The sequence below is a fragment of the Populus trichocarpa genome, chromosome 7 (assembly GCF_000002775.5).
Source record: "Populus trichocarpa isolate Nisqually-1 chromosome 7, P.trichocarpa_v4.1, whole genome shotgun sequence".
In the NCBI taxonomy this organism is placed as follows: domain Eukaryota; kingdom Viridiplantae; phylum Streptophyta; class Magnoliopsida; order Malpighiales; family Salicaceae; genus Populus; species Populus trichocarpa.
This window is the reverse complement of record NC_037291.2, coordinates 10,949,935-10,963,289: the sequence shown is the minus strand read 5'-3', so window position 1 is coordinate 10,963,289 and position 13,355 is coordinate 10,949,935. Positions and strand designations below refer to the sequence as shown.

Here is a 13,355-nt window from a genome sequence, read left to right as displayed (position 1 = left end):
CATATGCCAAGTTAAAATCATAGGCTGATGGTCCAGCAGTTTACTGTAAAATCATAGACTGGGTCGAGCATCATTATTATCAATGCCTGCAAGTTCTCTGTGTGGTAATTTTTTTGTTTTGTTTTTAAAAGTAATTTAATTATTTAACTGTTTTTTTTTAAATGAAGGATTAAGATGCCTCTAGATCCTAAGCTAATTTTTTTTTTGTATTTTAAGGATAATTAAATCTTTTTATTGTAAAAAAATAAAATAAAAAGAGTAATTTAACCTCAATAAATTTAATAATGTTAATCAAATCTCGTGAAAAGATTAATTTGTGCCTCAACTTGCACTTCCTTGACTAGTACCATGGAGAGCAAAACCATAATTGAACTGTAGCAATTCACAATATACCGAGTCTTGGTCTACCGTAATTGACTTAGCCTCATTAGTTTTTTTTTTATTATTTGATTTAGTTTTTTAAAAAATAGGTTTGTTTTAAACAATAGTGTATGTTATTTTTTATTAGATTTAAAAAATTAAAAAGTATTGATATTTAGAGTTTATTAAATCATATATATATATATATATATATATATATATTTTTACATTTCAGCTGTCATTTTAAGATAAAGAAACCATAATATTTTTCTTTTCACTGTATGCTGATCATAATCAAATCGAGAAAGAGAATCGCAATAACTGGCTAGACTAAATTCATAATCAAATCGAGAAAGAAATTCATAATCTAGGTCATGAGATCAAGATAACCCCATAAAAATAAAATAAATAAATTATAAAACCCCACTTTCAACAAATTCAATGTTGAATGTTGAAATCGAAAGAAAAAAACTAAATCCATGAGATAAGGATAATACAACCAAAAGAAAATAGAAAAAACATTATGAAACCCAATTCCCAAACAACCTAATATTATAAAGAAAAAACTAAATAAAAAAATAAATGAGTTGTTGAAAGGTGAAATTGAAAAAAATAATAATTAAAAAGGACCCAAAAAAATAAACCGTGTCATCCCATGTCAATCTACCAAACTTGCGATCCGGGTTATGAGTTGTTGGAAGGTGAAATTAAAAAAAATCAATTAAAAAAGAACAAAAACAAATTAATGGTTTTTTTTAATTGTTTCCCAACAAACGATGCCAATTGATAATGTTTAAAAATTCGATATGCTTTGGAATAAAGTTTTTTGGTGGTTGAATTATATGTTAATTAAATGTACATTCAAATGACTCTTTTTTTCAAAGTGAAGGAAATTATCTTTTGATCATAAATACCCCTGGATACCTATAAAAAGTTCTTTTTTGGGGGATTTAAGGATCCTCCGATGGTAAAATAGGTAATCTTATAGAGAAAAGGAGTAATAAATATGCTTGAGAGCCTTAAATTTTAAGAACAAAGTGATTTTTGTGTTGGATATATATGTTTTTTGAATGTAAAGTCTTGAACCTTTCACCTAGATAGTTCAAGGGGTATTTATAACCCTTGAACTTTGGCTTCTTCTTGAGTGGAGGAGTTGGAGAATAAATTTACAATGATAATATTTATAAAAAATAAATATCTATTACACATACATTAATAAGAGAAGATTGCATTAATGAAGGAAGAAGTAAAATGGGTTTAAGACACTCACTATGTCCAAGAAAACTAGGCCATGTTAATGGGTTGAAAAAATAGACAATGACCCAAAATGACCAGGCACAACCCTTGGGATTGGGCTCGGGAGCACCACTCGAGCCCAAAAAATGTTGCGCTTGCGCTCAACATTGGGCTCGCGTTGTGCACTCAAGCCCATAACAAGGTGCTGGGGTCAGGTATGCAACCCGAGCCCACAAGGTGTTAGATATGAGCCTATTAATTGGGTTCATGAGTATTAATGGCTTATGCTAAAAGTAAATATCTTTATATTAAATATTAAAAATGTTTTGATGAATCTTGATCCATCAACAGTGATTAAAAATGTCTGTTAGGTTTGTATCAATTAAGGATTGCGTGTAAAATACTCAATCACGACAAGCGCACCAACAATAATTTTTGGGATTAAGCTTGTTTCTGTCCTAGCTGTTATAATAATGTTATAAGGGTCTCAATCTGTCTTTATACTAACATTGATGTCTTTTTCTTAATTGATTTCCTCCTACTAGTAGAATTGGTGGAACCAAATTGAGACAAGTAAATGAGTTCAGATATCCACAATTGATCCCTTTCTTCAAAATAAAAAACAAGAAGCGATACAAACAAAGACATTGAACTTATCCCCAGTTTGTCTTCTTCCTGTTATCATCTCCCTAGTTACGACTATATATGTGTAGCATCTTCTCTGTATGAACCAAGAGTTGGATTTAGGTTTGCTTTCACTAAGATAGAGCATAGAGACCAACCTTAATATATTAGCATGGCTTGGATATTAACCACTCTAGCCTTGATTGCGCTCGCTTTCTTCCTCCGAGCTTGGCTGTCGAAAAGAAAGATCAAGGATAGCAAGTTACCCCCTGGTCCAATAGGGTTTCCTATATTTGGTAGCTTACATTTGCTAGGGAAGTTCCCTCACCAAGACTTGCATCAACTAGCAAACAAGTATGGCCCTATCATGTATATGCGGTTAGGCTTGGTGCCCACTGTAGTTGTCTCATCGCCTCGGGCTGCCGAATTGATTCTTAAGACCCATGACCTCGTGTTTGCTAATAGGCCACCAAATGAGGCTGCGAAGCATATCTCTTACGAGCAGAAGAGCTTATCATTTGCTCCATATGGCTCTTATTGGCGCAACGTGCGCAAGATGTGTACCCTTGAGTTGCTTAGCAACCATAAAATAAATTCTTTCATGTCCTCGAGGAAAGAAGAGCTTGACCTCTTGATTGACTACATTAAAGATGCTTCTCGTGAGCGTGTTGCTGTTGATCTTAGTGCCAAGGTCTCATCTCTAAGCGCTGACATCAGTTGTAGGATGGTTTTTGGAAAGAAATACATGGAAAAGGAATTTGATGACAAGGGGTTCAAACCAGTGATTCATGAGGGCATGCGTTTAGCAGCAAGTTTTAACTTCGGCGATTACATCCCTCCAATTGCGCCACTTGACCTTCAGGGTCTTACAAAGCGCATGAAAGCCGTAGGCAAGGTTTTTGATGACTTCCTTGAGAAGATTATTGATGAGCACATTCAATTCAAGGATGAAAACAGAACCAAAGATTTTGTTGATGTCATGTTGGACTTCTTGGGATCTGAAGAAACTGAGTATAGTATTGGTCGAGACAACATCAAAGCCATAATCTTGGTAAATAGAATTAAAATAACTGTTAGTAAGCAGCACATAAATCACATGATTATCCTTAAATCTGTACCTTTCTCTTTCAGGACATGCTTGTAGGCTCAATGGACACCTCAGCCACAGCAATTGAGTGGACTCTCTCCGAGCTCATCAAGCATCCAAGAGTAATGAAGAAAGTCCAGAAAGAGCTGGAAGAGAAAATAGGCATGGATAGAACGGTGGAAGAATCAGACTTGGAGGGCTTGGAGTACTTGCACATGGTTATAAAGGAAGCTTTCAGGCTCCATCCAGTGGCACCTCTACTTATCCCTCACGAGTCAATGGAAGATTGCACTATAGATGGCTTCCTCATCCCGCAAAAAACACGTGTTATTGTAAACGTTTGGGCTATTGGACGCGACCAAAGTGCTTGGACTGATGCAAATAAGTTTATTCCAGAGAGGTTTGCTGGGAGTAACATAGATGTTCGTGGACGCGATTTCCAGCTTCTCCCCTTCGGGGCTGGGCGCAGGGGCTGCCCTGGAATGCATTTGGGACTAACCATGGTTCTGCAAATTGTGGCACAGCTGGTGCATTGCTTTGATTGGGAGCTTCCTAACAATATGTTGCCGGAGGAATTGGACATGACTGAGGCGTTTGGTCTTGTAACCCCGAGAGCAAACCATCTTTGCGCCACTCCTACTTATCGCCATCACCTCTGATTATGACTTCAGCAATGTTTCGATTTCTAGTTAATTAATATTCTCTGTTGGAAGTGGGATCATGTAAGGATTGTCTTCGCTGCTTCTCTACTCTGAGAATGGAATGTCTATAGCTCTTTTGATAAACCACCAAGAAGGTCACTACGTGCTCCTATCAAGAATCTATGGTTTATGACATGAATCATGCAAGAGACAGTGCCTCATGCAGGGGGAGAAACGTGCCACATGCAGGGGATGTGGAGAAAACACCAGTTGCATGATGAGGATTTGCTGGCATCATTCCATTGGAAGGCTTGGTCCATAGCTGTTAGCTATTATTTCGTTAACTGTAGCTATTTGAATTCCTTGTTTTAAGTATTTAAACCCTTTCATTATGCAGTAATGAGTATGATTATTCAGAGTAAATTATTGTGGTTCATCCTCACCGTAAGAGGAATTTTATCTAATTAGCGATTGTAATAGCTTTGACTGAGACCTATCATTGGTATAACAACTATATCTTACAATGGCAACCAACAAAGAAAGAATTGAAAATTTAGAAGCTGAGCTTGGAGGACTTCAAGATAGTGTGAGTTGGATGAAACTCGGTCTTAATGACAAGTTACATCACATGGAGGAAGTCATCAATAAGCTATCTGTGGCCTTGCTCTCAACTAAAGACCCATCCAGCAGTAACACCAATGACCGTAGTGGTCATTCTCGCCACAATAAGGAAGAGTTTAAGGAATCTGCAGAAAGAGGAAGACAGATGTTCTCATCCAAGTTGACAAAGCTTGAATTTCCAAGATGCTTTGGTGATGATCCAACTGAATGGTTCAACAGAGTGGAACAATTTTTCGAATACCAAAGCACCATGGTAGCACAAAAAGTGTCATTGGCATCATTCCACCTCGCAGGTGAAGCTAATCAATGGTGGCAATAGCTACGCCGTGCCTACATAGAGAAATGTAGAGAATTGACATGGGAGGTTTTTGAGGAAGAACATTGGGCTCGTTTCGGACCAGTTGATTGTGAAGATTTTGATGAAGCTTTATCAATGTAAGGTCCAACCCACTCCCCCTTGCAGAATATTATCCGCTATAGCTCAGACCAACCCGGCTTCCACGCCTCACGGTTTTGTTCCTGGCAGCTCACAGGCCCCAAAACGCGTTTTGCAAGGTTAGGTACCAACTGCCTTAATATGCCCTGGCTCTGGACACTCTTAAAAAATAAAAGAAAGGCTAGCAATGTGGAGAAAGCAGATCAAGGAGGACTACAAAAATAGGAAAATATCAAGCTGTAATTTTGGAGGAAATTAAAGATCTAATTGTACCCCATTATGCTAAAAAATGGAGAAACAAATGCAAATTCAAGGTCAAATTAAATGTTTATTAGACGAATTTGTATAAAAATTAAGTCCAAAGACATAATTAAATTTTTAATAGGCCAATTTGATTTAATCATGGGTCAAATTGAATTTTAATTATGTTTAAGAATTAATTTGGGTCCAATTGAAGAATTTAATTAAGTGCAAGGATTTAATTATACTTTGGCAGCCTTTTCCTGCAGATTTGACAACTCAGGGAGGGAGGCTACTTTGAACCAACGGTTGGGATCCTTCCCAACCAAATCAAGGGCTGAAATTTTACCCTGGTGTAGACGAGATTACCCTATTCCATCGCCTATAAATAGAGGCTCCGTTGATGACTTGAGAGAGAGGAGAAAATTGGGTCCAAAAGTCGGAAAAAACCAGCCTCCTCCCTAGTTTTTTCCTGCAACAAGTCTCTCTCTCTACACTCTCTCTCCACCGTGCTCTCAGCGACTCCGAGCCACCATACCACCAGCTCGTCTGCTATCCTCTCCACCACACTTATCCCTCTCCACCGAAAGCTCCTCCTTTTTCCTCCACAGCGGCAACAGCCTATCAGCACCACCATTTTCGTTTTCTTCCTTCTCCAGTATCGGCAACAGCAACAACGACTCCTCTACAGACGTCGCCACCAGCTTTAAGCCGACTACCCAGACCACCTCCAACCTCACTCCAGGCCAGTGACAACAACTGCTTCTCCCTCGCAAGGTTGCCTCCCACTTCACTCCACCGTTTGCAACTATAAAGTTGCATGCAGAACGTGAACTTACCGTTCACGTTCTCCAAATAATTCACTCACTTGGGCCGGGCCAGTTCCGGCCCAGCCCAAATGGCTGGGCCGGGTCCGGTCCGACCCCTAAAAAATAAAAAAATTTCAAAACAATCATTTAAAAAATTTGTGATTTTCTCAAATATTTTTCTATCCAGTTTGCATAATATCGGGTTGTATATTTACACCGTAAAATACATATTTGGTATTAAAACATCCGGTTTTCTCTGAAATATTTTAAAAAAATGTCAAAACATTTTAAAAAAAATCTCAAAAACTTTTAAATCAATTTCCCTTTTCAAAAACAAAAAATAATAATTTTGTTTTCATGCATATGGCCAAATCCTAAAAATTTTCCAAGCACATTTTCATTAAAAAGATTCATCTTTCTCATGTTTTGAAAATCCAAAAAAATAGATATCATAACTAGTTTATGATCATCCATTAGGGTTTGGCCAAAATATCCAAAACCTTTTCCCAATCTTTTTTTTTAGGGTCTAGATGTAGATTTTAATATTTGTGAGGTGTAAAATTACACGTTAAAGTACACCCTTAGGTATTAAAGATACAAGGTGTAAATATATGCGATGCTAAAATTTAGACTTTAGAATGGCTAGGATTTAACCCAATAAGGTAGAGACTTTCTCACGAAGAGAGATCTACCTTGAGCCTTAGAAAAGACCAACGAATAGAAACCCGACTTAGAAAAAAACAATCAAACAACAATGCAGCTTACCTTAGGTAGGGTGCACTGGGGGTGATTCATCTTCCCCTTGCACAATCAGTCCATTACTCAGACTCTCGCAGACCATAGGTTCTTAGTGACCATAATACTAGATGGCGACTCCTAAACATTAATCATAATTTTATGATTAAATCCAAAAACCCTTCCCAACACACCACACTTCACATAGGAGGCACAACGAAAGCCTCCGCCGTAGCTAGACGACGTCGTGGCGCTCGCGCCCCCCGTGACAGGATGGCGACTCTGCTGGGGATAGCCATGTCTGGTTGGACTAAGCTTTGATTGTTTGACTGTTTCCCTTTTGTTAGTCTTTTAGCTCGCATTTTTGCTTTAGCATGCATTTTAATAAAAACCCAATTCTAGGTTAGGTGAGGAGTAGCGGTATGCCTTATGACTTTTAGTCGGGGTTCAGATTCGTGAAACATCCAACTATGAGCTGAGTGTTTACTCGATAATGGTGGTCACACTGTGCCCCAACCATTCCTTGTAAACCCCTATATTGCCTTTACATGAGGTGGTCACTTGGCAATTCATAGACCCTTGTAATACTAGGTAGAAATCCTACCTATCATGTAATGACCTAGAACCTTCCTTTAGCATGAACTCCTTACATATTCATTTTGCATGGGTTTTTGCCATTCATACCCAATGTGCATACATTTGCATCCATACACATACATCAATCCATTGTAAATAACATACATACATGCAACATGTTGAAATATAGGTCCCCAAAGAGCCTACAACACTCGACTCCGAGTAAGAAACATGGAAGATGAAGAGCGTGCTCACCATGACGCCTATTTCCAAGAAGAATTAGTCTCTGAAAGCAAGCGTGGCTCGCCTCACTAGATTACTCGAGCAAACACTTAGAAATGCCTCTAGTGAAGGTCCTTCTGACCGGCCAGCTATTTTTGTTTAGCCTCCGGCAACAGCTCAACCTGAAGAAACATTGAGTGAACATGGTCAAGAACCTCCATACAATCCAACATTTGTGCACTCAAGGCCACCAGCACCAGCCCCTGCAGTCATATATCCATTCGCCAATGAGTCCCACAAGACCAAGTCATCCAATGACATTGATCAAGATAAGGTGAGAGTGTTGGAAGCCCGAATTAGAGCCATTGAAGGGGTGGACTTGTACGATCCAATATGGGCAGCAGAAATGTGTCTGGTCCCAAATGTGGTTATCCCGAAAAAATTTTGTGTTCCTGAATTCCTCAAATACACTGGAACACAATGCCCCATGACTCATCTTAAATCCTACTGCAACAAAATGGCAGAAGTAGTACACGATGAAAAACTACTGATGCACTTTTTACAAGATAGCTTAAGTGGGGTGGCATTAAGCTGGTACATGAGATTAGACAACACCAAAATCCGCAAATGGAAAGACTTGGTGGATGCTTTTGTGAAGCAATACAAGTACAATATGGACATCACTCCTGACAGAACCAGCTTGTCTAATCTCGAAAAAAAGGATAAAGAAAGCATAATGGAATATGCTCAAAGATGGAGAGACCTAGCTGCTTAAGTACATCCCCTACTCTTGGACAAAGAGATGGTGACTCTATTTGCCAATACGCTCAAGGACCCGTATTACGAGCATGTGATGTGTAGTTCGACACAATAATTTATCGACGCTGTGGCAGTAGCTGAGTGCATAGAGCAAGGAGTAAAAAGTGGTAGAATATCTGTGCCCACTGAGAAAAGAGGCTTTGAGGTTAAAAGAAAGGAGGTTGACCATGTTGACGGTAGCTATAGGGGTAGGAAAAACCCATTCCAAAACTATCACACTCCATCCTTTTCACCCCAAATCGCCAACATCAATCTCAACTCTTCTTTTCCTGCCAGAAAACCTGAGCCTCACACCAAACACCAAAAAGTCCAAGACCAACTACCTCCATTACCGTTGCCTTTAAATGAGATGTAACAAAAGCTACTGAGCATCAGTCACATAGCTCTAGAAACCTTGACACCTTTGCAACCACCTTACCCCAATTGGTACAAGCCCGACCTCACTTGGGAGTATCATGCTGGCATTGCGGGACACAACATTCATACCTGTAGTGCCTTCAAAAAGAGGCTCATGCATTTGATCAAAGCTGGGTGGATAACATTCGAAGGAACTCCAAACGTGAGTTTGAACCCTCTACCCAATCATGCTTTAGGTACTGGATCGGTGAATGCACTAGAGTGGGAATGCTATGGAAACCTCAAAGCACCGATGGTAAGAGCAAGGTGTGAAGAAGGCAGTGTGCACTCTCGAGGATAGAGGACAAAGTTCTGCTATAGAATGGGAAGATGAAGTCTGCCCCTAATAATCGCCTCTGTTTGATCATGTCTGCAAAGTTATTTTGATTTTGTCATATTTTAACATGTTTTAGTCTTGTTGGCAATTTAGCTTATAATGCCACAAGACTCTCTGTCAAATGAGTCTTTCTTGTTAATAAGATCATGTGTTTTATGTGTTCATGATGTGCCTTCATTTTTGTTGTTTCATGCAAATAACACACTGAGCACACTCTGTACTCACAAAACCACTGCACCAAGAATTCTTTGGTGTTTTCCTTTTTTTTTCTCTCCCCCAAAAAAAGCATGACCCCATGTTTTCACAAGGATTTTTGAGAAATCAAAGTTTTAATACAAAAACAAAAATCAAATTGGTGTTTGTTCTAATAAACAAGTTCTGAAAATTCAAGTGATATCCTAACACTTAAAAACCTGAAAGACAACCCAAATGCCATGAGATAACTTCAAAGCTGAGTTTTGGCTGCATGAATAATGAGAAACCATTTTGCATATTCATATGTGAGAAAGCAAAGCTTGTCGATTCTAACTGCTTGCATTTGAAATGAAGAAAGGCCATCTTTAATCATCCTTTCACAATTCTAAAAAAATCCCTTGCAGTTCCCTTTTGAGCCCAATAACTTTTTCTTGAAAAAAAATAACATTGGCTAGGATCACACCCTACACTGGGGGGCAAGTGCAAAAAAATCCTTAATGACTAAAAGTGCCCAAACAACCCTGGGGGTATGAAAAAGTCCTCAACGATAAAAGTGCCCAAACAACACTAGGGGGCATGAAACAAAATCCTCAATGATCAAAAGTGCCCAAACAAAGCTGGGGGGCATGAAAGAGTTCCAAAAAGATTTGAGTGTGCCACAAAAGCACTAATATAATGATGCTCAAAACCAAAAGAAGAAAAAGCCCAAACTTGTGGTGGCACCATTTTGAAATCAATTCCAAGGTCTAGAAATCCATGAACAGAAAGAGGTTGGGAAATAAGCACTAGTGATCCTTAGTCTTAAAGTCACTTAAACACCTTTTGAGCCTATAAATATCTTTTCTTTATAACCAAGAGCCAAAGCCTACGTTACGTGCCTAATCAAGCCCTTTCTGATCAAAGGCAAGCAATCTGGATCGACAGGCTTTGCTTTTCCATGTGAAACAAGTCATTATTCATGCAAGCAAAATGAATGCTTTGAAAACTGGTTCTTTAAAACCATCAAATTAAAGCTTGAACCCTTCTGACTAATCAAACATCACTTAACTTCACCAAAAGCAAAACAAAAAAAATTTCAAGACTCATGCAAACCTATTCATGAGAATCGCTTGAATTTTTCAGAACAAGTTTGTTTTGAACAAACATCAAAATGATTTTTCGGAATAGCTTTGAAATTCCAAAATTTTTTCATGAAAACAACTCCTTGTAAATAACCAAATCTTCTTCCACATAGCCTCATCCCTAAGAAAATCCCAAATTGAACACTTAAACACATGATCAAACTGGGGGGGGGGGGCAATCCACCAAAACACTTAGGGCTGGCTCCATGATTCCTCTTCTAAGAAAATAGAAAACGTCAGGCAGAGTTGAAAACCTTTCAGAAAAAGGTTTGTGGAAAAAGAAGTATGCTGATGCCATATCTCTCCTAGAGGTCAAGATCATAAGATATGACTCGAGTAAGCAAGAGCGGAAGAGCCATCAAAGCTTATTATCAAAGACTCAAACTTTTGAGAAAAAGAAAATTTCATGAAGAAAAGGGGACCTATATTTCTCAGGTAAGTATACATGTATATTGATCATGATGTATTATTTTCATCACTGACTTATCAGTGTCTTACCATCACACCTCTTTTTGACTAGGTTGTTCAGCCATCAACCATCTCAACTAATGCGCTTTATAACCCTACCTTTTTTTGAGTGCGCCTTAGAGCCCTCACCTCTTGGGTAGTGTGTTTTCTAACCCTACCTCTTTTTGAGTGCGCCTTAGAGCCCTCGACCACCTTAGGTAGTACATTTTCTAACCTTACCTTTTTTCGAGTGTACCTTTCAGCCCCCGACCACTTTAGGTAGTGCGTTTTCTAACCTTACCTATTTTTGAGTGCGCCTTCAAGCCCTCACCTCTTGGGTAGTGTGTTTTCTAACACTACCTCCTTTCGAGTATGTCTTAGAGCCCTCAACCACCTTAGGTAATGCATTTTCTAACCTTACCTCTTTTCGAGTGTGCCTTTGAGCCCCCAACCACTTTAGGTAGTGCGTTTTCTAACCTTACCTATTTTTTAGTGCGCCTTTGAGCCCTCACCTCTTGGGTAGTATGTTTTTTAACCCTGCCTCCCTTTGAGTGCGCCTTAGAGCCCTCAACCACTTTAGGTAGTGCGTTTTCTAACCTTACCTCTTTTCGAGTGTGCCTTCGAACCCTCACCCTTTGGGTAGTGTGTTTTCTAACCCAGCCTCCTTTTGAGTGTGCCTTTGAGCCCTCACCTATCAGGTAGTGCGTTTTCTAACTCTATCTCCTATCGAGTGAGCTTTTCAGCCCTCGTTCCCCTTTGATTTCTATCTCTTTTTGAATGCTTTGTTGAGCTTCCATCTCTTGAATAGTGTGCCTTCGAGCCCTATCATGTTGTCCTTTCAAGACATTTAATTTTTGCATGGGTAGGTCACCCATCACAATCAGACCTCCTTGAAAACTCTTTTCATCTTCCATTTGGCTGGTTGCCCATTACAATGAAACCGTTTTGAAAAATCCTCGCATTTCTCACCACCTCCAAAATCTTCCATTTGGGTTGGTTGCCCATTACAATGAAACCATTTTAAGAAATCTTCGCATTTCTCACCACTTTGAAAAATCTCTGTATTTTTCACCACTTTGAAAAATCTTGTGTTTTTCATCTGGGCAGGTCACCAATTACAATAAGACCACTTTGAAAAATCTATGTATTTTTCACCACTTTGAAAACTCTTTTCATTTTCCATCTGGGTAGGTCGCTCATAACAACATGACCACTTTGAAAAATGTTCGCATTTTTCACTTTGAAAAATCTTTGTATTTTTCATATGAGCAGGTCGCTCATTACAACAAGACCACTTTGAAAAATCTCTGTATTTTTCACCTCTTTGAAAAATCTTCATGTTTTTCACCTGGGCAGGTCACCCATTACAACAAGACCACTTTAAAAATCCCTGTATTTTTCACCATTTTGAAAAAATCTCCAAAAAATCTTTGCGTTTTCACCCGGGTAGGTCGCCCATTACAATAAGACCATCTCAAAAAACTTTTTTAATTTTCTCCGGGTAGGTCACCCATGACAATTCGACCACTTCAAAATCTCTGAATTTTCAAAAGAAAAATCTTCTAGTTTTTACTCTGAGTGTGCTTTCTAGCCCTCAGAATGATTCATCATCGCTTAATATGATGAGTCCATCATCTCTCATTCTTCTTTTTCTTCTTTTTCTTCTTTACAACGCTTACTATCTAAAGTCTCTTATGAGACTTTTTATCGTAAGCATTGTAAAGAGGGGGCAACTGTCATAATCCAATTATGAGTTATTCCCTAAAATTCACTTTTTTCAAAATAAAAAAAATAAAAAAATAAAATAAAGGCTGACAATGTGGAGAAAACAGATCAACGAGGACTACAAAAATACGAAAATATCAAGCTGCAATTTTGGAGGAAATTAAAGATCTAATTGTACCCCATTATGCCAAAAAATGGAGAAACAAATGCAAATTTAAGGTCAAATTAAATGTTTATTGGATGAATTTGCATAAAAATTAAGTCCAAGGACATAATTAAATTTTTAATAGGCCAATTTGATTTAATCATGGGCCAAATTGAATTTTAATTATGTTTAAGAATTAATTTGGGTCCAATTGAAGGATTTAATTAAGTGCAAGGACTTAATTATACTTTAAATGGGTCAAATTAATTTTATTTGGTGCTTAATTGGTGAAAAATTAAGTTTGGGAGCCTAATTTAGGATTAATTGAGGAGATTGGAATTTTAAGAGACCAAATTTAATTTTTACCAAGTTAATTGATTGAAATTAGAGGCCACATTGCAAGAAAATTGAAGTTTTGTGGCCAATTAGGGGTTAAATTGAAGTAATTGACAGTCAAGGACCAATCTGCAAAAGGCGCCAGGCTTTAGGGGTTTAATTAACAAAAACCGGGGGTGAAATTGAAGAAATTGAAAGTTTAATGGTCAACTAGGGGTTAAATTGCATAAATCCGAGACCAAGGACC

At 38.3% G+C, this 13,355-nt stretch overlaps 1 protein-coding gene across 1 annotated transcript; it reads left to right on the top strand.

Annotated features, from left to right (window-relative positions):
- The first annotated feature begins 2,206 nt into the window (after positions 1-2,206).
- On the top strand, positions 2,207-4,371 carry LOC7457122 (cytochrome P450 71AU50). The gene is made up of 2 exons (XM_002309971.4): positions 2,207-3,271; positions 3,352-4,371. The coding sequence occupies exons 1-2, from the start codon at positions 2,393-2,395 to the stop codon at positions 3,964-3,966; spliced, it is 1,494 nt and encodes a 497-aa protein (XP_002310007.2). The 5' UTR covers positions 2,207-2,392; the 3' UTR covers positions 3,967-4,371.
- Positions 4,372-13,355: the final 8,984 nt, after the last annotated feature.